The following is a 23,315-nucleotide window of genomic DNA, read 5'->3' on the forward strand; positions in this document are numbered from 1 at the left end:
GTTTAGAAAAGAAAATTGTGCGTTTTGGCCTCTTGGGGGCAGTGTGGTGCCGTGCCTCCATGGTGTACACACAATGAGAACAGAAGAAAATTGCGATCGAATTCTATTAAAACAACCTTTTCCACAAATTGGGAATAATTTGTTCCTTTGAGTAGTGTTATCTTACCCGTGTTTACATGTTTCCACAGCATTTGTGTGTGAATCTTTGTTATTTGAACAACTGTTACTCACGAAGTTGATGCTAACAAGCATTAGCATTTGAATGGGATCCTCCATTCACTTGCATTAGCATTAGCGCAAGGCTCGCGATGTGTTAAAAACGAAGCATGTTTTGTACTTAAATACACACTGTATTTAATTCTCCTTATCGTCTGTTTGGTTTTACAGTTAACGTCATTCAAAAGGTTAAAGGACGCTTAGCGACGAAAGAATCACACGGATTCGTGCTGTGCTAGCTACAAGCTACATGTTGCATTCAGGGTCCTTTCACAACGTAGTGAATTTGTAAACGCACCACAGCGATATTTGAACATATGAATTCTGACTTTGCTGATAATCATTTTCCTTTTTTGACTTTTATGTTCTTTCCTTCACTTTTATTTTAGAATTTGTATTGCATGTTTGATGTTCAATGAACCAAACCAAACATTTCGGTTAATTGTCCAACCCTAAAATACCCCAAGTGCTTCATGAAACTTCCCAAAGCTCCATTTTACCATCTTCACTCAATCAAGCAGCATTTTGGGATTCCACATTTTACATCTCAGAATTACTTTCTGAGGGTTTTCCACTCACCTGCGGGCACCTCAAGTTCCACACCCACCCACGTGCCCTCGGCGAAGTCTGTAGGTCCCACGTAGCGCACGGTGCCCCTTTTATTCGTCCCTACAGTGACAAATTCCCCTTCTTTCATCCAGTCGGGCAGAGTGACGGCAGCAGCTGCCTCTCCTTCCTCGCAGTCTAAGATGAGCTCCAAGGGCTCAGCGAGAACGGGGTCTGATTTTGAAATGTCGGCCTGAAGAGGCTCCGCCTCCGGCTCGCCAAGTATACGCTGGAAGGACTTGAGGTCTGACGACTGGACTTTCTGGATCTTGAAAGGGTTGACTGCTGCTGTCGGAGATTTGGAGCGTTGCGTATCGGCTTCAAGTGTTGCCTCCAGGTGGACTTCATCAGTGGAGGAAGTTGGGATGGCAGAACCACTGGATTGTTCCTGGGAACAAGCTAGTGGATCAGAATCCTTCAACGAGATTTGGGCTGAGACGGGAGCAGACTCCATTTTCGCCTGGTCTTGTTTGGAGTGTTCTTTCATCTCTGACACTTCTTGAATTGCTTTCGTGGATTCTTTCATTTGAACACTTTCCAGGACCGAAGTCTTTGGTTTTGAGTCTGTTAATTGTCGCACACTGTCCAATCGCTCTGATTCTATTGAGCCGTGTTCAAAATGTGTTGTCGGAATATCGGACCCCTGTACTGCTCGAGATGGATTTGGTTCCCGGTGACTCCGATTTAAATCGGACGGATTGTCATTGTTCTCGGCGGCTGCCCGGAACGACTCGTGAGGTTCAGATCCCGCACCAACGTCGGATTGCAAAGGGAGTCTCGGGATCGCTTTCTGTTCTTCTTCATCGGCTCTTTGGCCCGACGACGGAGGAAGGTCCCAGCTCAGCGTGTAGACGTCTGAAAGCGTCGCCGTGGAGATGCTGGTCGAAATGTAACCGCTCGACGCTTCGCTCTGGGTGGAGTCTTCCGTCTCTGGGATGATTGGTGGAGGGAGAGGCACTGATCTGGGGCTCTCCTGGTGGATGGCTGGCGGGATCATTTCCTCAGTCGGAAACTGAAGTACAACCATGACAACGTGTTAGGGATGTGGAAAGTCTGGGAAAATATCTCAAGTAACTTAATTGCAAAGCATTAAAGCAGAGTTTCCCAACTTGCAGTGACACATACGTGAGCTTAGAAAACGACATAATTCAGTGATGAAGAAATGAAGCTTCATCAATCACTCTTTTATTTTATTTTTTTACTCCTCTAGATTGCACTCTGTTTAAAGATGCAGTGGAAATGTAAGCAATTTCCATTTAAAGGAGAAAAAGAAATATCGCAAGTGCTTCATGAAGCTTCATTTTCCCATCACGACTACACATGAAAGAAATGCAACTGGGTAAGAAAAATATGCAATTTGCAAGAGTTTGTACTGATTTTGTCACTGAATCAATATTATAGTATAGTATAGTTAGGCCTTTAAAAAAATAAAATAAATAAATAAAAAAAATGACCATGTATAGTAAGGCATTTTTTTTTAAATAAATTTAAAAAAAAAAAAAAAAAAAAGAAAAAGACCATGAAGCGTTAGGCCTTTAAAAAAAAAAAAAAAAAGGCCTTACTATACATGGTCGTTTTTTTATTTTTTCAAAAGTACCTTACTATACATGGTCGTTTGAAAAAAAAAAAAAAAAAAAAAAAAAACCTTACTATGCATTGTCGTTTTTTTATTTTGAAAAAAAAAATACCATACTATGCATGGTCGTTTTTTTTATTTTGAAAAAAAAAAATGCCTTACTATACATGGTCGTTTTTTTATTTTGAAAAAAAAATGCAGCAAAATCCACTCATTTTTATCCTTCTCAAGGGGTGGCCATTTTGTGACTTGTTGACTGAAGATGACATCACAGTTGTTCAAGGCTCAGGTAACGACCAATAACAGCTCAGCTTGTGAACGTCACATGAACAAAGATCTTAGCACGGTGTACCAAAATAAAAGTCCTGATGTAGCCATCAATACAATATATGAGTGAATATTCCCAAAGGGTCGAACTCCTCGAGACCTACTTGAGAACATCTTGACAGTCCAACTTACTTGCTGGCGTGTGTTCATCCCCTCTTCAACAGTGGCTGACTGCACCATGATACGAGGAACATTCTGCAACAGAAGAGCAGTTTAAACGCTCGACTCGGATCTCTTTGGTAGACTATCACATTTTTCTAGGCGTCTTACAAAGCAGCATGCGCGTGCAATTCACCGCTGTGAAGAAATCATACAACTCGGGCATCAGTGAGCCAGTAAAACTGAAATAGAGCCTATGGGGAAACGTTCACGTGTGATCCGTCAGACAGATAGCAAAATCACAGCCTGAAAGAAAATGAAAGTGGGATAGCAAACCAGGCCATCTGTTTCATTATGTTGGGCCTGCACTTCTCATCCATGTAATGAGGTCTGTATATTCATGTTTCACAAAGAGAAACAACTTGTATTTTTGCGGAGTGATTAGCAGACAAATATTTGTTTATCAGATCCCTCAAACAGACAATCACCGTAAAACAATCAGGGTAATTGCGGTGCAATTATAATTGCATCCATAATCGTTTATCCCGATTCAGTTCTCTTGTACTGCCACTCGACGTGAGCTTTTAGCTGATGAAATATTGTATTTAACTCTTTGACCGCCAAAAATGTTTAATAACATCAACTACGTTGTTTTTTTTGTTTTTGTTTTTTAAATCAGTGGGCAGTACAACATCAAAGTGCAGTGCTGCCTGGTCATTGAGTTGTGGAATCAAAAACTCCCATTAACAATGGCCAGCAGATGGGAGCATTGTTTTTCTTTTGTATGGAATTACAATGAAACATGAAGGAATCTGATGAAATCGAACGTTTTCAAGGATGTCACTAAACAAAAAATATTAGTGTCACTGTTGTGGAGAAAATGTATCTTCACAAGCTTGTTTTCTCCTTTTCAATTTTCGCTCAATGTCAGTCAAATTACCTATTTTCAAATGGTGATTACTAGAGAACGGAATAAGGTAGAAACATACTTCTTTTTTTTTAAATGAAAGAATGGAATGCGATCTTTCGTGTGGTACGCACCCTGTATATGTCGTAAAAGCACACAATATTCTGTTTGCCTTGAAAGATGAGTTAAATGCTCGAAATCGGCTGGCACTGTGGGTTTCTTTTGTTTTTGATAATGTGTGGCAGTAAAAGAGTTCGACTCCGAGGCAGCACACAAAGCTGACGAATTAAACGCATGCATGGCTGACGTGGCGTTCTGAGCGATGTGCTTCATTCTCCATGCACAGCAGATGAGAACTAAAAAGCGCAACCTACATGGCCAGTCGAGAGCAGGTCAAACACATCTATCCTGTCCTGCGGGGGCTCAGGACAGCCAGCCTGAAAGTCGACAGATGCAAGACGCCACCTTGAAATACATTCTCATGACGTGGAGATTTGACAAAAGCGATTTCCTTGATTAGCTTCCCTCCGTGGGCCGCAGACTGTTGCTGAAGGTGCTCATCAGACAACTGGAGTGCCGTCGTGTTTGTACCGCAGTGAAGAGCTTCGATAGCACGAGCATGACAAGGTTCACCTGCTCCTAATTACCGCTCCTTTTTTTTTTACACAGTGTGTTCCTGCCTCAGCGGGGGCTGTTTGGAACAATGTCGGCTTTCATCGCAAACAGCGCGTTCGGAAACACATTATGCAAGCCATCAATCATTTGCACTCAAGTGGTGCTACTTAGCATTTTGAAATAGCTCGCTCTAAATGACAAAAGTTAGACATGACTCATATTCATCAGTGTATTTCACAGGAGCCACATAATGTCATGTTTTCACAATTTAAATAATCTATAATGGGCTTTTGTCAAAATACAAAGGATCAAGAATTATACAGCATCTTTCATCGAGGGTGTTTCAGGGGTGGACCTGTTATATGCAAATGAGCCACTGGTTCCCCCCACATGCAACATTCAAGGGCGTAACTAGAGCTTAGCAAGTGGCTACTTGTGGTATGAAGAGAAACGTAAACTCCCATTAAAGACGAGGTGGAAGTGCACATCAATAAGCGTGCATACATAAACACTCCCCGCGTACAGTTTAACAAGGTCATCAAACATCCGAGCATGTGACAGTAATCAGAAGCTATTTCAAACAACGCTGTTCGCAAATGCTAATCTTTACCAATACTACAACTCTGCTCACTTTTTTTTTTTGGTTTGACATGATCGTGTGTTTGTGAAGAAAATGCTAAATCATGGTCGGATAAGCTTAGCGCTACGGTTGGTATTATGTAAATCAGCGGTGTCCAATCATTTTTATTTGAGGGCCGCATACAGAGAAGTGAAAGGAATTGAGGGGCCACTTTAAAAATGTTCTACTTTAACTCCTTTGCTCTCAAAAACATATAAATACTTTTTTTTCTTTTTTGTTTTGTTTTAAGTGTCCCAAAGACGTATTTATATGTTTGATTTGTTTTTGTTTTTATGCTAGAGCATACAGAAGGCTTTGATGCAGCCTCTCAACTGCAAAGAACGGTTGAAGCAATGGTAGTTCTTCCAAAAACGGCCAGCAGATGGCAGCAGAATGTAAGAGATCAACTAGGGCCATGTTGAAAAGAAGCTGTTTCTTCACAGTTTTAAACACATTAGTGAGTAATGATAAAACTAATGCTAATTGAGGCCAAACGGAAATAGACAGAAATATACTTTTTTTTTTCCTGATGAAAGAAGAAACTAATCTTTCTTTTGGTAGTTTCCATGTTTTTATGGCAATAGAACACAATATTCTGTGGGCTTTGCAAAATCAGTCAAAATCCAGTAAAACAGCCGGGAGCGAAGGGGGTTGATTCAGTGAAAATGGCTGGGAGTGAACGAGTTAATGTTATATATTCATAATATAATATATTCATTTTCCTTAAGAGGTCCCCTTTCAATCTAGAACGTGGTGATAAACTTGAAATCCCTTACAAGCTGAACTGGAGAGACTACCTGCTGATGGACCGTCATCTGGTCTCCACTTTCTTCTTTGCCACCGGAAAGCAACGACTTGAGGAGGTTCGGCACAGCCTTCACTGGAGGAAGAGAAGATAGAGCAGAGCCTAAGAAACAAGGAGGGATAATTCTGGCATCACAAGAAGCAATCAGGGAAGGCTAATTTGCTAAGTCACACCTGTGTCAGGGTGCAGGTTGTGCGATATGGAGCTGGGCATCGTGCGCCTGGACTGAGGAGGAGCAGCGGCGGAGAGGTCCTGGTGACTCTCCCAACCCTGCACCAACAAACACAAATACACATGACAACATAACATTTAGCAACTTTTGCACAACTATTTTTTTTTTTTTTTTACAATTTAAAGCAATGAGAGCATTAAAATATTTCACACTTTATTTATTTTTTGGGGGGAGCATACCCCCACACTTCAATGCAATAGGTCAGGTATGGAACAATCAATGAATTATATAACAATAACAAACCATCCTTGTTCAACGATTCTTTAACCTTGTGGTTAAAATAAGAGAAAGCCCAAAGCTGAAGCGTATTAATAAAAACAAAAAAATACAAGATGAAGCTGAAGTACTCTGCTTCTCACCTTGAAGTCACCAAATTTATGAGTTGAAGAGAATACGTCCAGATTGCTGGCTGAGAGCTGGGTGGAGAATTGCAGAAGCAGCATGTAGTAGCACGTTAGTGAGAGCAGGTGTGGGGAGAACCACATGAGGGCCACTAAGAGATGTTACCCTGGGATGTAGTAAAGCCCGCTGTTCACTTACCCGGTTGACATTTGGCGAGCTGAGGCAGCGCCTGGTTGCTTTCCCTTTGACTGCTAGTTGCTCCCTCACTGTCACCTCCTATAAAACAAATGTTAAGTTAGGGAGGCGACACATTTCTCTGCCGCGTTTTCGTCGTTTGCCACAACCTGTCGCAGTCTGTCGAGAGTGAGGATGTTCTCCACAGCCAGGACACTGCGCAGGTATTTCTCGATAGCTGCCTCACTGTCGCCTGACTGGTCATCATCCGTGCTGGCGGCCAATCGGGCCAGCATCTCTCGGTCTTCTGGTCCGTGAAAATCCTGAGGAAGCAAAAGGTAAGAATCAGGAAAAGAGAAAGCCATATTTAAGGGCGCTATTGCCAGTTTCAGTTATATTTGTGGTATAATTAAAACATTACATAATCAGCTATTATTAGTAAATATGGTATCAATGCTTCAATACAAACACATCGATTTACACTAAAACCACACCAGTTGCATAATCCTGGTCTTATATAGGCATGGGACGATATTAAATTCTGACAGTATGATAACCGTTAGCAAAAACATTGCAGTGTCCCGGAATGAAAATTACAGCTCTGAAATGACCTTTTTGAAAAACTTGGCACATAAGAACATTGTTTTCCCCGTTCCCCACTAAATATTTCATTTTTAAGGAAAATGTAGAATACCATGTTAGGTAAAAACAAAAACAAAAATTCTTAATAAGTCAGTGTCCCATCACTGGTGGGCTATTTTGAGAAAAGACCTGTAGGCTACTCATGTGTCCTTGGGGCTAACTAATACACGCTGGCACCCCGTTTCAACATCCCCTCAAAAAATAAAAGACAAGCCCATTATCGGTAACATCCAGTATTACCAATTATTGACTTTTAAAAACCACAGTAAGCCGGTAAAATACTGACGTTTCGGTTTTGTTTGTTTTTTTACACTTACTCCTGGTATATTTGAGACAATTTCAAAGGTGACGCCACATCCTGGGATGGTGCTGCGCTGGGACATCCTCTTCAGAAGGCTCTGGGCAAAACCCTGCATCACCAACACATGTACAAGTTCATAAAAGAGCTCATTTTGTTTCATCTTAATAGATACCAACCTCCTGTGTATACCTGGTCCTGTTTTGAATATTTCTAAATTATTAATTGAAAAAAATCAAGCAAAACCCTCCTCTCAAAATGTTAAAACATGTGGAAAAACAAAAAACAAAAACAAAAAAAAACAATCCATAATCCTAGTGTTTTGACTCCAACTTGGAATTTGGAAACAGTTTCAAAAATAAATCATTTTGAAAAGTTTACTCGCATTTCGGATTAATTAAAATTTTGTTGACCAGTGTATGTAATTGATTTACAGGTACACAACTACTTGTGTGAAACGCTAGCTTTTTTACATGGTGTTCGTCATTCATTTCACTTTTCTCGTAAATTTGACACACATTTTCAACTAACTACCTTGAGAGATAGTAACCTTTCTTGTCAAAAGAACCATTTTAAGCCAAATAAATAACAACAACAAAAAAACTGTCTGGATCCACAAAACATTTGAACATTGTGATGATCGAAGCAGTGTGTTATTGAACAAGAACTAATTAAGAGTTGCGCCATAACAAAAATATGCAATGCTTTGAGATTCGTTTTTGGATTAATTTATATAAATTTTTAAATGATCACACTTTATTTTTCATACATTTTTAGACTTTTCTGACATTTCTGGAAATTTTATGGACATATTGTGGTAATTTTCTGCCTCTCTTCCTTTTTTTGGACGTTTTATGGCTATTTTTTTTTTTTTTTTTAAATAGATTTTTCCAACTTTTTTGGCAATTCCAAAGATATTTTATGGTGGTTTTCTGCCTCTCTTTTGTTTTTGCAAATTTTATGGTTAGTTTTAGTTTTTTAAAGATTTTATTTTCTGCATTTTTTTTTTTTTTTTAATTCTCTGACATTTTTGGCAATTTCATCATTGACCTTTTGTCTCTCTTTTTGTTTTCTTTCTAAAACTGACATAACTCCCTAAGTTAGATACAGTAGGAATATGTAAATCTACTGACAGGAACAAAAGAACAAAGCTCACCTTTTTCCCAGCGACATTAACACAGATGCGTTTCCTCAGGACCAGCTGCATGTGGGCGGGGTGGCTCAACTCAACCACGACACGGACGGTCAGGTAGACCCTCTGTTCACCAGATGCCACTCGGCTGAGCTCAGGGCACTCATGTACTGTTGAGTCCCACGATGCCTCCACTTTTATCTATACCACAAAAGAGAAAATGTAATTAAATGTCATCCTGTATGTATTTAATTACTCTTTCACCAGATTGGAGAAAAGCAAAGTTTAGTTTTGCAGAACAGAACTGGTGCATGTCACCTTACTTCTGAATCGGAGTGCTTGACAATGTGAAGGTCAAAGAAGTCGTCTTCATATTCCCCAGCAAGATATGCATCCACGCCCCCGGCGAGAGGGGCTGAGAGGTTCGACTGGAAATCATCAGCTACACCGCAGAACATTACAGAAGTGAGCTCTTGCCCTTGACCCCCCTCAAATGTGTTGTTAAAAGAATTACAGGCAAAATACCGCTCAGATCCAAAAACAGGACAGGAATGTGTGTCTCCATCCCGGGTACAGGAACTCTAAGGGAAAAAGCAGCATTGTTTGGTTGAACTGAATAAACCGCAAGCTAACACAGTGGGCCTGGGAACAAACACGCACCTTTCGACCGGTGCTCCAGGAATGCCACTGCCAGCTGACGGCACCAAAACGGCATTGCGTTCTTCCGTGAGTGTCAGGCGGCACTCAAGCAGCTGCGACTCCCGCTCCAAATCGTCCTCCGACTTATCTGTATGCGCATACACAGGTGAAAGAGGTGACGTCACTGTTTGGAAATGAAGGCGGGAATCCTTTTTTTTTCTGTGCTTAAATCAAAGCCCACCATTATTGATCTCTTAGATGCTCCTGTATTATTCATATGGTAGTGATGGATGTGTTAAGTGACGTTTCAAGAATAATTGTGTCTTTATTATTAGACGTAGACTGATATGTTTTTATTTTTCAGGGCCGATATCAGTACTGATTCGTAAGGAAGTCGATAACCGATACTTGGAGCAGGTATTCATTTTTACTAAAAGTGCAAATATTGGTGTAAAAAATTTTTTTTTATTATTATTATTATTATTAGTAGTAGTAGTAGTAGTAGTCAATCGATGTTTTAAAATTTTAAAATCTTAAAATTTAAATAAAAAAGAAACAAGTAAACAGCTCCCTATTGTTTTCTACAGTAAATATTTTTTTCCCAAAATTTCAAAATATCTGAAATATTGAATTTGTTGTTTGTTGTTTTAATTTCAAATAAAAACAGAAGGTGCGGCAAGTTCATAAGGTCAGCAGGACCTCTTAAAGTTAATGGAAAATTTGCTTTTGAAAAAAGTTGATGTCCTGCTTACTGGCAGTAAATAGGAATATGTTTTCTTAATATGTGTATGTGTGTTTTAATTCATCTGTACCTGGTTTGGACACAATTTTCTGCAACTGCTGGTCCAGGTACTCCTGTCGCTGAGTAAGCGTGGCCAGCCACTGCTCCCTCATTCTCTCCAAATCCATTTCCTTCACACAAGCACACCCAAAATAAGCTTTTGGTGTACTGCTCACCAAGAAAAACGCTTTCTGACGTTGGCCAAATACATTAGCTGATATGTTATGATATGTAAGAGCAAACCTTACTTGGTAGCTGTCCATTTCTTCATCCCGAACCTAAAAATAGATATTTTAAGATCAACAGTTTGATATAAATAATAAAACGTGGAAAATGCAGATGGAAGGGCAGATCTTGGCATATTACGAGAGATCAGTGCAGTTGCCCCACCTCCCCAAAAATAATGCAAATACTGTACTATTAATATTATCATCTCCCCTTACCAGCAGCGAGTCCCTGCCTTTTGTTGTATTTTGGACCTTGACGTCTCCAATGGACACAGAGAGGATAGAGATGGAGATCAGCGGCATTGTGCCAGAGTCGGGCACGGAGCGCAACTCCACCTGCACTCGACGAGACTGACCCTGAACGGCAAGATTTCGCAAGAGTAGTTTATGGATAATGAGCATTACAAACATGCCTGACATCATTTTTTTTCCAGACCAATTTAACGGCGAATCATTGCAGGCGAACATATTCAAACAAAACACACCTGTTTGAGCTGAAAGATTCCCCCCGTGCGTACGTCCTTAGCAGGAAGAATTTCCACGGGTGTGAACTGCCCTGCGTCATTTAGCTCCATTAGATGCACCCACAGCTCCACCCGCCGAGTCACCTCGCTCCACCTCGAAAGATTCAGAAACAAAGAATTTGCAACGCTTCAAACAAGGATAATCATCAATCCAGCCGTTTTTTTTTACTGCTTATTCTAGTCAGGTTGGCACGAGGGCAAGAGGCAGGGGACAGCCTGGACTTATTCTTAACTCATTCACTCCCCGCCATTTTGACTGAAGCAACCCCCTTCGATCCCAAGCTGTTTTACTGGATTTTGCAAGGCCCACAGAATATTGTGTTATATTGCTATAAAACATGGAACACACCAAAAGAAAGATAAGAGTCTCTTCTTCCATCTGGAAAAAAAATTACATTTGTATCTGTTTTCGTTTTGCAGCAATGAGCATTAGAATATAGCTAAGTTTCATCATTATTCACAAACCTGTTGAAAACACTGGGGAAAAGAGCTTGTTGCAACATGGCCCTGGCTACTCTCTTATACTTTGCTGCCACCTGCTGGCCGTTTTTTTCTAATAACTACCATTACTTTAAACAACCTCAGTTAGTCAGTTAGCTGCATCAAAGCCTTCTGTATGCTTTTGCATAATAAAAACAAGACAAAACATAAAATACGTGTAAACACGTTTTTGATAGTGAAGGACAAAGTAATAAACGTTTTTTGGGGGGGTTGAATGAGTTAATGATCTTTCCTGAATTCTGGACGCAAAGTGATTTCTTAATAAATATGATTATAAACCTCTCTCTGAGCGAGCGGGTTTTGGCTTGAATTACGCCGAGGTCCCACAGCGCCAGGTTCCTCCGATGGTTGTCCTGTTTGTGACCATACACTTCGATAGCCACCGCACCCTCAGACAAATACTCCAAAAAGTCCTCTGACACTGGCACTGATAATGCCTGGGGAAAAAAAAAAAAAAAACACACACACACACAATATGGACAGTTCCAATCAACAATTTCATAATTAATAAACTACAATCATGATTTACTCTTCTCTTCATTGTCATGAAGTGATACCTTGGAGCTGTCAAAAACAACTGTACACTGAGGGTCTTTGGAAGCAGATGGCGAGGGGGCCCGCGCCATTTCTGGAGGAATGAATATAGGCTCTGCCTGTCCACAAAAGTGATACTGGCAGAAGACGAAGTTAGACAGGTGACGAGGAAGACCGGTAGCCTGGAGGATTTTCACCTGAGGTGGCAACAGGACAGCATATAAGCTGCTTACTCATTTGGTCATTGAAAACAAAACGCATTAAGACACAGTACTCAAGTTCTCACCACACAGTTCAGTTTACGCTCCTGTGCATCTCCATCTGTGTTCGTTAGCTGTGAACCTTCGTCCTCTGAGCTTTCTGTTCCTCGCCATACCTCCACATGAAGCCGGCCCGCCACCTGAAACACAAACACAAGATAGAGATTTGAATATGTCTGGCTGGAAAATAAGACTTTGGCAAAAATCCAATCAGGACTGTCCTACCTCTCCCTTCTGGTTGATGATGGGTACTGCATACTGTAGTTTCACATCATAGAACAGACATGCCAGGAACACGTTGGCCACCCCAATCAGACTGTGATTCTCCTGCTCATCAAAAAATGGGTCGGCCCGTTTGAAATAAGACCGCATCACCTGTATAAAAGATGGAAGAACAATCTACATTACTCAAAAAGACTATGGGAAGAATTCAGAGATTGGTTTCTAAATGCATTTTACAGTACATGTTTGAAGTTGGGTTCTCAACTCAACTCAGGTTTATTGTCAAAAGTATCGATACTTTGAAAAGTATGTTCATTTTTTAGACTGATTTTTTTTTGTAGTATATGATCTAAAAATACAGTTTACAGATACATACAGTTTACAATACAGATTACATGTATAGTTAACCACCTCAAATTTGTTCTTATTGTATTGTATCATATTGTTCTATGTGTGTTTTTACCTCAGACAACCAAGAATGTTGTCATTGTGGCATATATATATATATATATATATATATATATATATATATGAATAAATAAGTAATTGAGCTTTTCTTCTACATGACACTGGTTGATCTCCTTTGCTCTGCTGCCACCTGCTGGCCGTTTGTGTAATAACTACCATTTCTGCAACCGTTCTTTGCAGTTGAGAGGCTGCATCAAAGCCTTCTGTATGTATATATATAAAAAAACGTATAAATACGTCTTTGGGACACTTAGAACATAAAAAACGTATTTATACGTTATTGGGAGTAAATGAGTTAAATGGTAAACTTTCCCCAGGGTATCTCAGTTGAGACCTACACACCGACGACACCAAGTAAGGCGGTGATGTATTGAACTGGCCCACTTCCGTTCTCCAGAAATTATTTTCACTTTACAAGGACTAAGTAATAGTTAATTGGAATGTGTCTAGAACTAATCCTGTAGCATTCAAACAGTTTGTCCAACACCTCTAGGATTCACTCTCCTGACTCACAGGGTTGTCTTCATCAAAGTCTTTCCATTCTTGGTAGAGATCCCGCATGTCCACCAGCCTGTTCTCCATTTTCTCCATTGCCCAGATCTGCTTCCCTCTCCCTTTACGGCGAACCTGAATGGCTGGCTCGCTCAGCACGACGTCACGCTATTCACAAAAATAAATAGCAATGTTACTCTATGATGTGAAAATGATGTACACCAAAACATAACCTGGCTACTTTCTTCCAAAATATAAGACGATATCATCGTACCTTCCTGTTGGCATCCAGATTGGCGGCTGGTATCTGCAAAGTGACCAGATACTCCGTCCTTTTGTTGAGTTCCTCTGCAATGAAGCAGGCCTCCTGAGCCAAAAGGTTGGCGCGAACGATCTGCTCCTTCAGACGGCGAAGGCTTCGAGTAATCATGGCCTCTCTTGAAGGCAAAAAAATGTATGTCGATTTTATCCAAAAATAATAATAAAGAAATCAACAGGTTTGTAGAAGGTCCCCATTTGAGCAGGTCTCACCTGTCTTCACTCCAGCGCCGCATACGTTTGTGGGAGACTGGTGATGTGCTGGTGGCAGCAGCACTATTTGGTAATCCCGACAAGTCAAGGAGATTGGGAGATCTCTCGGGGTTGAGTCGCAGACGAAGCTGCTGCAGCTCCTGTTCGTACATTTGCCGCTGGCGCTCCAGGGCGCAGCGTTTCTCTTCCTCATGCTGCCTCTCTAGGGTCTGTAACACTGACTGCAAGGGGTCTGAGGAGGTGCAACCAAAGTTGAGGAGATTATTAGTAATATTATGACATAATAGTCACATACATTAACTCATTCACTCCCAGCCATTTTCACAGAAGCAATCCCGTTCGCTCCTGGCTGTTTTACTGGATTTTGACTGATTTTACAAGGCCCACAGAATAGTGTTCTATTGCTATAAAAGCATGGAACCTATCAAAAGAAAGATTAAAGTCTTTTCTTTCATCAGGAAAAAAAACATGTTTCTATCTGTTTCCATTTTGCAGCAATTAGCATTAGAAGAGAGCTAAGTTTCATCAGTTTTCACAAATCTATTTAAAATTCTAAGTAATTGAGCTTTTTTTCTAGATGGCCCTGGTTGATCTCCTTTGCTCTGCTGCCACCTGCTGGCCGTTTGTGTAACAACTACCATTTCTGCAACCGTTCTTTGCAGTTGAGAGGCTGCATCAAAGCCTTCCGTATGCTCTAGCATAAAAAACAAAAAAAACAAAAACAAAAACAAACGTATAAATACGTCTTTGGGACACTTACAACATTAAAAAAAAAACATATTTACTCGTTATTGGGAGCAAATGAGTTAAATACTTTCAACATTATTGATGAACCGAATTACAAAACAAGCCCAGTGATATCACTCACCGTTGTTGGCCATCCCTTTCATCATGACTTCAGCCTGAGCAAACTCAAAGCCAACGTCACTCGAAACGTCACTGGATGCATCAATGTCCACCTCCAACTGCTCCGTACTCAAGCTAGTCTTCATTTTAGCTCTGCCCTCCTCCTCCTCCTCACCCCTTGCATGGACCAAATGCTTGGGCAGGTTGATCCTGTTCAAGTCACAAAATGGATGTGAGCAGGTAAAAAAAAAAAAAAAAAAAAAGAGAACGCAAGGTAAAGCATAAATGGCAGGCTTTAAAGATGAGTTTAAAAAATGATATACGCACTAAATTAAAAAATCACACAAACCTGAAGAAATGATTGTTTCCCCATAAGATCCGATCACCATGATGAAGGTGCACTGGACTGGTGACCACAGTGCCATTCACCCACGTCCTTCATGGGAAAGAATATTAACAGCCAACATGTTTTAATAATGTCAAATATTGCAAATGCATTGTAGGTAACAGAGCAGCGGTCAAAAAGTCAGTAATTAGCAACAAGCAGAATATTGAAGCTGCAGGAGTCGATGTAGGGGCTTGTTAATTTCGTCCACTCATAATCTCAAGGATGAACATGTTCAGAAAATATATGAAAATTATTTTTTAATTAATCTGTCTTGCTGTATTCACTGATGAATGTCATGTGATTTTTCTGTACTGGATTCAGGAGCGGACTTGGCCATCGGAAATTTCCCGACCGGCCCATGAAAAAAAAATAAAAATACGCTCCTCAATTTAGTTTTCGGATTTATGTACCATATGTGACGCATGGAGCAGAGACAAAACAAAACAAAAATATACTTGTGATGTTATGTGCTGGCAAATTTCATCGTGGCTTGTTCACAAACACATTTTTGGCAATAGGCAGCTCACAAAATATTTACTTGGTTGTGTAATTTTACCCCACCGTCCAACCTCTTAGAACACAAGTCCCCTTTAAACAACAATAAAAAAAAATAGCAAGAAAAAAATTATTATAAAATTATAAGGTTGAATCAAATAAAAAAAACATTAGCTTTTAATTATATTTTTACAGGTCGACGAGAGAATGATAACATCAATTAAATAGAACGTAGACAAATAATACTCCAAAAGAAGACGTTACTGAATACACACCGAGCATTGCGATGAGGTGTGAGCACCACACCGTCGTTTTGTGTGACATCAATGATGCAGTGCTCAGCTTGGATGGCCATCCCACACAGCTGGATGTCTTGTGATTTGGATGAGCCCACACGCGTGTGCTCCTACATATGTTGTTAAAAAAAAAAAAAAAAGATAGATAATATCAGCAATTCAGTCCAACAATAAATATGATATGTTGTACCTTTAAGTAGTAGACGAGCAGCTCATTGAGGGCAGGGTCAGCATTCAAATTGACCAGGAAGCACTTATCATCCACTACTCGGATGCCAGACGACTGCAGGGAAATACCCAAACTCTCCAGCTGCCTCTGACGCTCCTATAAAGTGAAAATATTTATGTATTATTACCAGATCAAACTTTATTTAGCTGACTGAAATTAGAAATAATTTGCTGTGCAACTACGTAGTGTGTGAGGGTTTGTTACTTGTGCGATAGACTCCGTTTTCCTGAGTTTCTCCTCCCAAGTCACGGTCATCTCTTGGATTAGTTTCTCTGACTCCTCCAGCCGCTCCTTGAGCTCAGGGGCCTTCATGGACTGAAAGAAACCTTATTTGATTTCATTTGAATTTACTTTGCTGATTATAATACGTCAAGGGGAAATTTTTAGTTTTTGTCCAATAGAAGGTTGCCATAATTTTTTTCATTATGTCTATATGCTGTGTCAATCACATTTTAGTTGCAAAAGGCTTCCCTTTCACTTCAATAAATCAAACAGCATATAAAAACCTCAGCCTCTGTGAGCTGCTCCTTCAGTTTCTCCACTTCCTCTCGCAACTCCCTGATAATTCTGGCATTGGGGTCTTCGTTGACCACAGCGTGGTTCACGATGCTTTTGGCCCGGTCGGCGTAACGCAGGGTGGACAGAGTCTCGTCATAATTGTCAGCTGCTGGGCTGATGGTGGCCACCATGGCTGTGCGGCTGTTGCCCCCCAAACTGTCCTGCAGTTACAGACATCACATCATCAACATCACGTTGCAACAATTAGGAATCAAATATGATCTTAACTCATTCAATCCCAAAAACGTGTAAAAACGTTTTTAAATATTTTGTCCTTCCCTCCCAAAAATGTGTTTAGATGTTTTTTTTTGTTTGTTTGTTTGTTTTTTTGTTTTTATGCAAGAGCATACAGAAGGCTTTGGCATGGTGTCAGCAGAGTATAAGAGATCAGCCATGGGCATGTTGCAACAACCTTTTTGTCAGTGTTTTCACCAGGAATGTGAATATTGAAGAAACGTACCTATATTCTAATGCTAATTGCTGCAAAACGGAAACAGATAGAAATATACTTTTTTTTTCCTGATGAAAGAAGAGACTAATCTTTCTTTTGGTAGATTCCATATTTCCATATTTTTATAGCAATGGGACACAATATTCTGTGGGCCTTGCAAAAGTCAAAATCTAGTAAAAATAAATAAATAAATAAATGGCTGGGAGTGAATGAGTTAAACTTCACAAAACTATTTTTCAAACAGAGAAGAAAAAAAATTTAAACAAGCAGACATTTAAAATCAGTTGTTTTGCCGTTTTATTCTTGATACCTTGAGCAGCCAGGTGAGCACCGAGTCCCTGTAGGGAACAAACTTGCTCCTGTTCTTCCCTGCACCCTGATCCGCCAAGGCTGAGATAACCAAACCCAACGTGCTGAGAGATCTACGGGCAGGCAGAAAGAGGGGAGAAAAGTGAACAATTTTACCTTAGTAAAAAACTTCATTTCATCCCATTTACATTATGATTAAGTGTTTCAGTTCGCTCACTTGTTGATGTTGCTGCCTTCTTTCAGTCTTTCACCAGCTGCCCCGGTCTTGGCTGCACGTTCACTCCCTGCCAGGTCCACCAGACTAAGCTTGCTTACCTTCTCTCCACTTGTCTAAAGTAAATACACGACACAAGGAAACAATTACAGTGTACTGTTAAAATATTACATACTATTTAAACATTGGAAAAATAAAATCACGTTTATGTACAATACTGGATAATCAGAAATGAGCATCTCTATATTCATGGGCAAAGTGAAATGCAGGAAGTGCTAAGTTGTTGGCTTTGCCGTGTATGTGCGTCTCACCCCTGACTGCAAGTCCATTAGAGTGTGAGTGAGGATGATGTTAAACACGGCGTGAGATCGGCTGCTCTCTTCATTCATGTTTGTTGAGGCCACTGTGCGAGATTTATTTCCCTCCGACATCAGAGACTCAATGTCCTGCCGGAATCAAGAGAAACAATCGTGACTTTTTGGTATGCCGTCAGAGAAAGAGGAAAGCGGATTTGTAAGTTTACTTATACAACATCTATTATAAGCGCTAACCGCTGCTGTACCTTGTAGCAAGCCACAGCCAGACGTGACAGCCCATCAACGTAAGGTCCCAAAACGTTGTGCTCCCTTACCCTCAGCGTTTGCCGGCTTCTACAAATGCAGACGTACAGTTTCATTAAAAGCTGCTCTTTACAAATATACTGTACAATAGAAATCACATACGTAGAATAAACTCCACCTTGAGCGGAACGATTTAGTGTACGTGTACTGTACACAAGTCACTGGTTTTCCTCACCCTTTAGGGTCAAGCAGGTCTCGGACTTTCTCATTATAAATCTCCATGTAGGAGACTTCCACAGTGAAGCTCTCGCCCTCTCGGGCCTCCTTCGTGGTCCTGGAGAACAGGGAGCTGCAGAGGCGAGGGATCAGACCAGGCTGCTCTGCTGAGCCCATCATGGTGTAAGACTTCCCGGAGCCTAAAGATGCACACTTGGTGTCACAATCCACATCTGGAGTAAAAGTAACTATATCAATCAAAGAAATGTTTTGTACTTGTATTTCCGCCATTTTATTTTGACATGGGTGAAATTTACTATACAATTGTATACACTATACTTGTCTGTGAAGTAAATTCTGAAGATATGTTTAACAGCTGTTCTAGTCATGCATATAACATGTGTAGTATGAAAAAAAAAGAAAAGAAAAAAAAAGAAAAGAAAAAAAAAAGAAAAAAAAAAAAAAGAGTACTATGGTGGAGAGCTAGAGTATTTCATTTTGCCATTTTAAGGCACTCTCAGATGTATTTAAAAGCCAGAATTGCTGCTTCTGTGTGCCCAGTGAAGCAGTGTTTTGAAATCTTTGCTGTGCTCAAGGACAACTACCACTTGTAATGTTTGACTAATGTCAATGCTCCAGACTGACTCAAAATAGCCCTCAAAGTCAGGACCGTTTCAGAAATGCTGTGTCATATTATGATGTGACGATGTACATAAACGTGTTAGGGTATGGATAAGTGCACCACAGTGTGGGCTTGATGTACTGAATGTTTGCACATGCAAAAATGGCTACAAACTTGATTGCTTAGGCAAATGTGGAAGGTGATCTAACCTAACTGGGAGCACCAAGAATTGTGACTTCCAAAAGCACAAAAGTGAATCATAATTTTTGCTGAGGTGATTTTATAGTACTTACCTGTTTGCCCATAAGCAAAGATGCAAGCGTTGTAACCCATAAAGGCATTGTCGAGCAAACTCTCCCCAAGGCACTGGAATACTACTTCTTGACCTGTAACGACATAAAGGAAAAAATAACATGCGAAAATGCGTCTTCTGCATAATACAAACCTCACCTTCAAGTTCATTTTAAAGGCAATAAGTGGGTTGAGTTCACTCACAACAAAGATTGTGATTTTTTTTCCCTACCCAGAAAATTATTATTTGTTATGTGAGGATACGAAGGTGGCTGAGAATAGACTTGGTACATTTTCTTCCTCTCCCTCTCCCTCCTCTTTTTTTTTTTTTTTTGTCAGTTAACGTGACTACATCCTAAAGCAGTAAAACAGTCAATTTCTTCCCCTCACTCCATAAATAGTTCAGAGCTCAGCCAACATTCTGTGATGAGATAAGTATAAGAAATGAGTCATCAGGCACACAAGCTATAAACAGAACAGAGTCTGATAACAAAAAAAAAGGAAACCTGCAAACTTGTCTTTCTGGGATTCATCCATGGACCAGAAACAGTGATCATAGGCAAAAACCTGAAGCAAAAGAAGACATCATGGAAAGGATTAACATTTCCAGAAGTACTTAGTGCATTGATAACAGAAGGAGATGTGACATATTTTTATTTAATACTAACCTTTGGTTGATTTCTGAGGAAAAGGAGGGGGGCGGGGGGGGGGGGGGTAAAAGATTAGAACTCAAGTTTAAATTCACTAAATTTAGATCTAAGTTCAATACACATACAGTGCATAGGTTACGAAAAAGAAATGTAATTACACCGTCTTTTCAAAAGCTATTGCAGTATAACAGCGACTGCCATCACAATTCAAACGTAATTATTTAAAACACGAAGCACACAGAGTTCCAATTTTGATTCTATTGGAATGTGCAAGAGCACCTGATAAATTGGGCGGTGGGTGGTCCACATTAGACACGTTTTGAGTGCACTACAGAAAAAAAAAAGAAGCATGGTCCTTAAGCAAGCAGACATATCAATTTAGAGGTTTTGGAAAAAAAAAAAAAAAAAAAAAAGACTTCTGAAGTAGTCATGACCACGCATTGACTGAAACAAGGCCCTCCCTGTGTGAGATTTTCTGGCCCATGAAAGAGCAACATTAAGCCCTGTACTCTCTGGGCTGGCAAGGACATTCCTAAGATAACTGGCAGCGAATCCCAGCTCCAAGGAGTCACAAAAGGGGAGGGAGGAGGAAGGTAAGGGTGACTAAACCAAGTGTAGGCCAGTGCTACATTATGCCCAACTCGGATAAGCCACGTTACACTAACAGGACGTTACAGGGCCAGTCTGTATGATAACAACATACTTAAGATGCACAGCAGCTTCTAAGTTGGGATATGATAGAACTGTGATAAAATCAACAGATTTTTAAAAGTCCTTCAAACAAGAGTTATCATCAAACGCAAACAGCGATAAGAGACAACAATTACAGTTCTATTTACAGGACACTTATTCTCAAAGGATGACATTACATCCTAACTTCAAGGGCAGCTTCTAGCACATCCAGCAAAAAAAAAAAGAATCTGTTAAAGAATGCAAATGCCCACCCGGTCACTGCCATTACTGTAGGTCAGTGGTCAGCAACCTTTCCTGTCAAAAGAGCCATTTTAGGCCAAATAAATAACAAAAAATATGTCTGGAGCCGCAAAACATTTGAAGATTGTGATGAAGGGAACAGTGTGTTAGGGTTAGTCTCATGTACATGTTTTGTTTTTGGACATTTCATTTTATAGCTACTTTTTTAATATTATCTGCATTTTTTTTTAATAATAATTTTCTGACTTTTTGGCAATTCAAAAAAATATTTTATGGGAATTTTCTGACTTTCTTTTGTTTTTGGACATTTCATTTTAGAGTTACTTTTTGAATGTTTTCTGCCTTTTTTCTTTTCTTTTTTTAAAAATAATTTTCTGACTTTTTTGGCAATTCAAAAAAAATATTTTTTGGGAATTTTCTGACTCTTGTTTTTGGGCATTTTAGGCTGTTTTTTTTTTAAAGATTTTCTTTTCTGCCTTTTTTAAAATTCAATTTTCTGACATTTTAGGCAATTTTATGGACATTTTATGGTAAATGTCTGCCTTTTCTCTTCCATTTTGGACATTTTATTATTAGTTTTTGGACATTTACAGGTCTTTTTATGTTTTTTTTTTTTCTTGACAACTTAAAAATTTGGACTGACATTTTTAGGAATATTAAATTATTCTTTTTTTTTTTTTTTAAATCTAAGTCAATTAATTTGAAGAATATTTTGTCTAAAAAATACAAATGAATAAGTACAAAAATATTAATTTCTACTTTTTTTTTTCTCTTAAGAGATCCACAGGGAGCCATAATCGAGGGGCTAAAGAGTCGGATGTGGTTCCAGAGCCACAGGTTGCACATCCCTGCTGTAGGTGGCCTCTCAAGTTATGAAAGCAGTAACAAGGCTTCATTAATCTTTCCCGTCTAAAGGGTCTGATGGAACCTGCTATATTAGTGGCTAGCTGCGGGTACCTAGGATGCTGTAACATATTAACATCCCCCGAGGCTCACACAGCAATTCAGCTCAAGCTGTCAGGGAGCAAGCTGACAAAGCACAAACCTTGGAAAAGTGGCTAGTCAGTGACTTGCGTTACAACCAAAGCATCTGACTGACACACATGTAGCTGATAATGACAAATTAGGAAATCCATTCATCCATCCATCCATTTTCTGTACCGCTTATTGAAATCCATTCAGTGTTTTGGTTAAAATCTTGTGCTTCTGTTTCTGTATGACCCTCTGTGGAAGTCTGTCCCTGCATTAAAGAGAGCTGGTAAAACCTGTTCGTAGCATGCCCAAAGGGGGAAAACGCGTAGCTGAAGCATGTCAGGGCAGAAGGGACACACTGACGCACCAAAAATGCATAGCATGGCTGCCTATGTATACAAGGAGGATCTTTCTTTCATCAAACTAGGTAACCTGACTACCTGTCAAAACCTTACAGGCACATTTACTTGACTCTGATTCACCGCCAGGCTGACTGCTATCGAGCTGATGGAAACGCTTGTCAGAAAAAAATATAGTGTTCTGGCTATCGAATTAGCTCTTAAAAATTTTGAGGGTCTTCTATTCAGCGTATAATATGATTGGCTGCTTTCAGTTGAGTAAACCACTTCTTTGAAGTTAATTGGATGTATCCATCCATCCATTTTCTTGACCGCTTATTCCTCACAAGGGTCGCGGGGGCTGCTGGCGCCTATCTCAGCTGGCTCTGGGCTAATTGGATGCAAGTTACTATTTTTTTTCTCCTTCACGAGCACGGAGGAGGACTGACGAGACTGAGGAAGAATGCGTGACAGAGGGAGGATAGATGAGAGATACAGTTACAGTTACACGAGTGCCTTTCCATTATCCTTAAAAGAACAACATCTGTACACGTGGAGGTGCCAGTCTGTAATAGTTAGCCCTAAGGACATCATGAGTAGCCCACGGGTCTGTTGTAAAACACCAGTGATAGGGCACTGTGACTTGCTAGGAAGAGTTCAAGCAAAAGAAGAATGTTAACATTTTATTTATTTATACTTAAGAGTTTACACATTTCTTAATGCACCAAATATTCAATATTTTGTTTAAAAATAAAGCAGATTATGTTCATAGGGGGAAAAGGTTTTTTTATTTTTTTTATTTAGTAGCATGTTTGTTTGGTTTTTTTGCAAGGTCCCAAATAGCAAATATGAAGTCATAACGTGTCACCTTAGAGCTATTTTCGATAAAAAAAAACAAAAATCACCATATTTAAGAACGAAAATGTTATTTCCAAATAAGCTAAAAGCGGATTTTCTGTTTCATAATTCTACTACAGTATATCTTCCTTTTTTGTGTGGTGTCTCACGTTGCAAAAATCAGTTAATGTATTTATCGGTATGGGTGTACCCTGCTTTGGAAGCATATTTTGAGGATGAGGGAGTAAAGTAAACCAGTCTAATCTTAGAGATCCTCATGGGGAGAACATGCTAACGCCACACAGAGATTCTAAACTGGATCTCCTCAGAGATTCTGAACT

At 39.8% G+C, this 23,315-nt stretch overlaps 1 protein-coding gene across 7 annotated transcripts in view; it reads right to left on the reverse strand.

Moving 5' to 3' along the window:
* LOC144010423 (kinesin-like protein KIF13B) overlaps window positions 1-23,315 on the reverse strand; it is a 40,055-nt gene that overhangs the window by 13,638 nt on the left and 3,102 nt on the right. For 2 of the 7 annotated variants that reach the window (XM_077510745.1, XM_077510744.1), the window contains exons 5-42: window positions 19,913-19,925; window positions 19,751-19,811; window positions 19,247-19,339; window positions 18,351-18,531; window positions 18,118-18,205; window positions 17,867-18,001; window positions 17,559-17,671; window positions 17,343-17,454; window positions 16,530-16,742; window positions 16,228-16,338; window positions 15,985-16,119; window positions 15,774-15,904; window positions 14,965-15,051; window positions 14,638-14,825; window positions 13,770-14,001; window positions 13,513-13,675; window positions 13,260-13,406; window positions 12,282-12,431; window positions 12,083-12,196; window positions 11,820-11,993; window positions 11,542-11,699; window positions 10,723-10,855; window positions 10,454-10,594; window positions 10,259-10,288; window positions 10,042-10,141; window positions 9,251-9,377; window positions 9,116-9,171; window positions 8,914-9,032; window positions 8,615-8,791; window positions 7,478-7,570; window positions 6,689-6,841; window positions 6,543-6,620; window positions 6,362-6,418; window positions 5,944-6,040; window positions 5,763-5,872; window positions 4,106-4,168; window positions 2,858-2,920; window positions 796-1,834 (exon numbers count right to left, since the gene is read on the reverse strand). In XM_077510745.1, the coding sequence (XP_077366871.1) occupies window positions 796-1,834; window positions 2,858-2,920; window positions 4,106-4,168; window positions 5,763-5,872; window positions 5,944-6,040; window positions 6,362-6,418; window positions 6,543-6,620; window positions 6,689-6,841; window positions 7,478-7,570; window positions 8,615-8,791; window positions 8,914-9,032; window positions 9,116-9,171; window positions 9,251-9,377; window positions 10,042-10,141; window positions 10,259-10,288; window positions 10,454-10,594; window positions 10,723-10,855; window positions 11,542-11,699; window positions 11,820-11,993; window positions 12,083-12,196; window positions 12,282-12,431; window positions 13,260-13,406; window positions 13,513-13,675; window positions 13,770-14,001; window positions 14,638-14,825; window positions 14,965-15,051; window positions 15,774-15,904; window positions 15,985-16,119; window positions 16,228-16,338; window positions 16,530-16,742; window positions 17,343-17,454; window positions 17,559-17,671; window positions 17,867-18,001; window positions 18,118-18,205; window positions 18,351-18,531; window positions 19,247-19,339; window positions 19,751-19,811; window positions 19,913-19,925 (5,435 nt within the window). The remainder of the gene's footprint in view (window positions 1-795; window positions 1,835-2,857; window positions 2,921-4,105; window positions 4,169-5,762; window positions 5,873-5,943; window positions 6,041-6,361; window positions 6,419-6,542; window positions 6,621-6,688; window positions 6,842-7,477; window positions 7,571-8,614; window positions 8,792-8,913; window positions 9,033-9,115; window positions 9,172-9,250; window positions 9,378-10,041; window positions 10,142-10,258; window positions 10,289-10,453; window positions 10,595-10,722; window positions 10,856-11,541; window positions 11,700-11,819; window positions 11,994-12,082; window positions 12,197-12,281; window positions 12,432-13,259; window positions 13,407-13,512; window positions 13,676-13,769; window positions 14,002-14,637; window positions 14,826-14,964; window positions 15,052-15,773; window positions 15,905-15,984; window positions 16,120-16,227; window positions 16,339-16,529; window positions 16,743-17,342; window positions 17,455-17,558; window positions 17,672-17,866; window positions 18,002-18,117; window positions 18,206-18,350; window positions 18,532-19,246; window positions 19,340-19,750; window positions 19,812-19,912; window positions 19,926-23,315) is intronic. The other 5 variants (XM_077510746.1, XM_077510747.1, XM_077510749.1 and 2 more) reach the window with 5 other exon arrangements.

This window comes from Festucalex cinctus, chromosome 21 (genome assembly GCF_051991245.1).
Source record: "Festucalex cinctus isolate MCC-2025b chromosome 21, RoL_Fcin_1.0, whole genome shotgun sequence".
Classification (NCBI taxonomy): domain Eukaryota; kingdom Metazoa; phylum Chordata; class Actinopteri; order Syngnathiformes; family Syngnathidae; genus Festucalex; species Festucalex cinctus.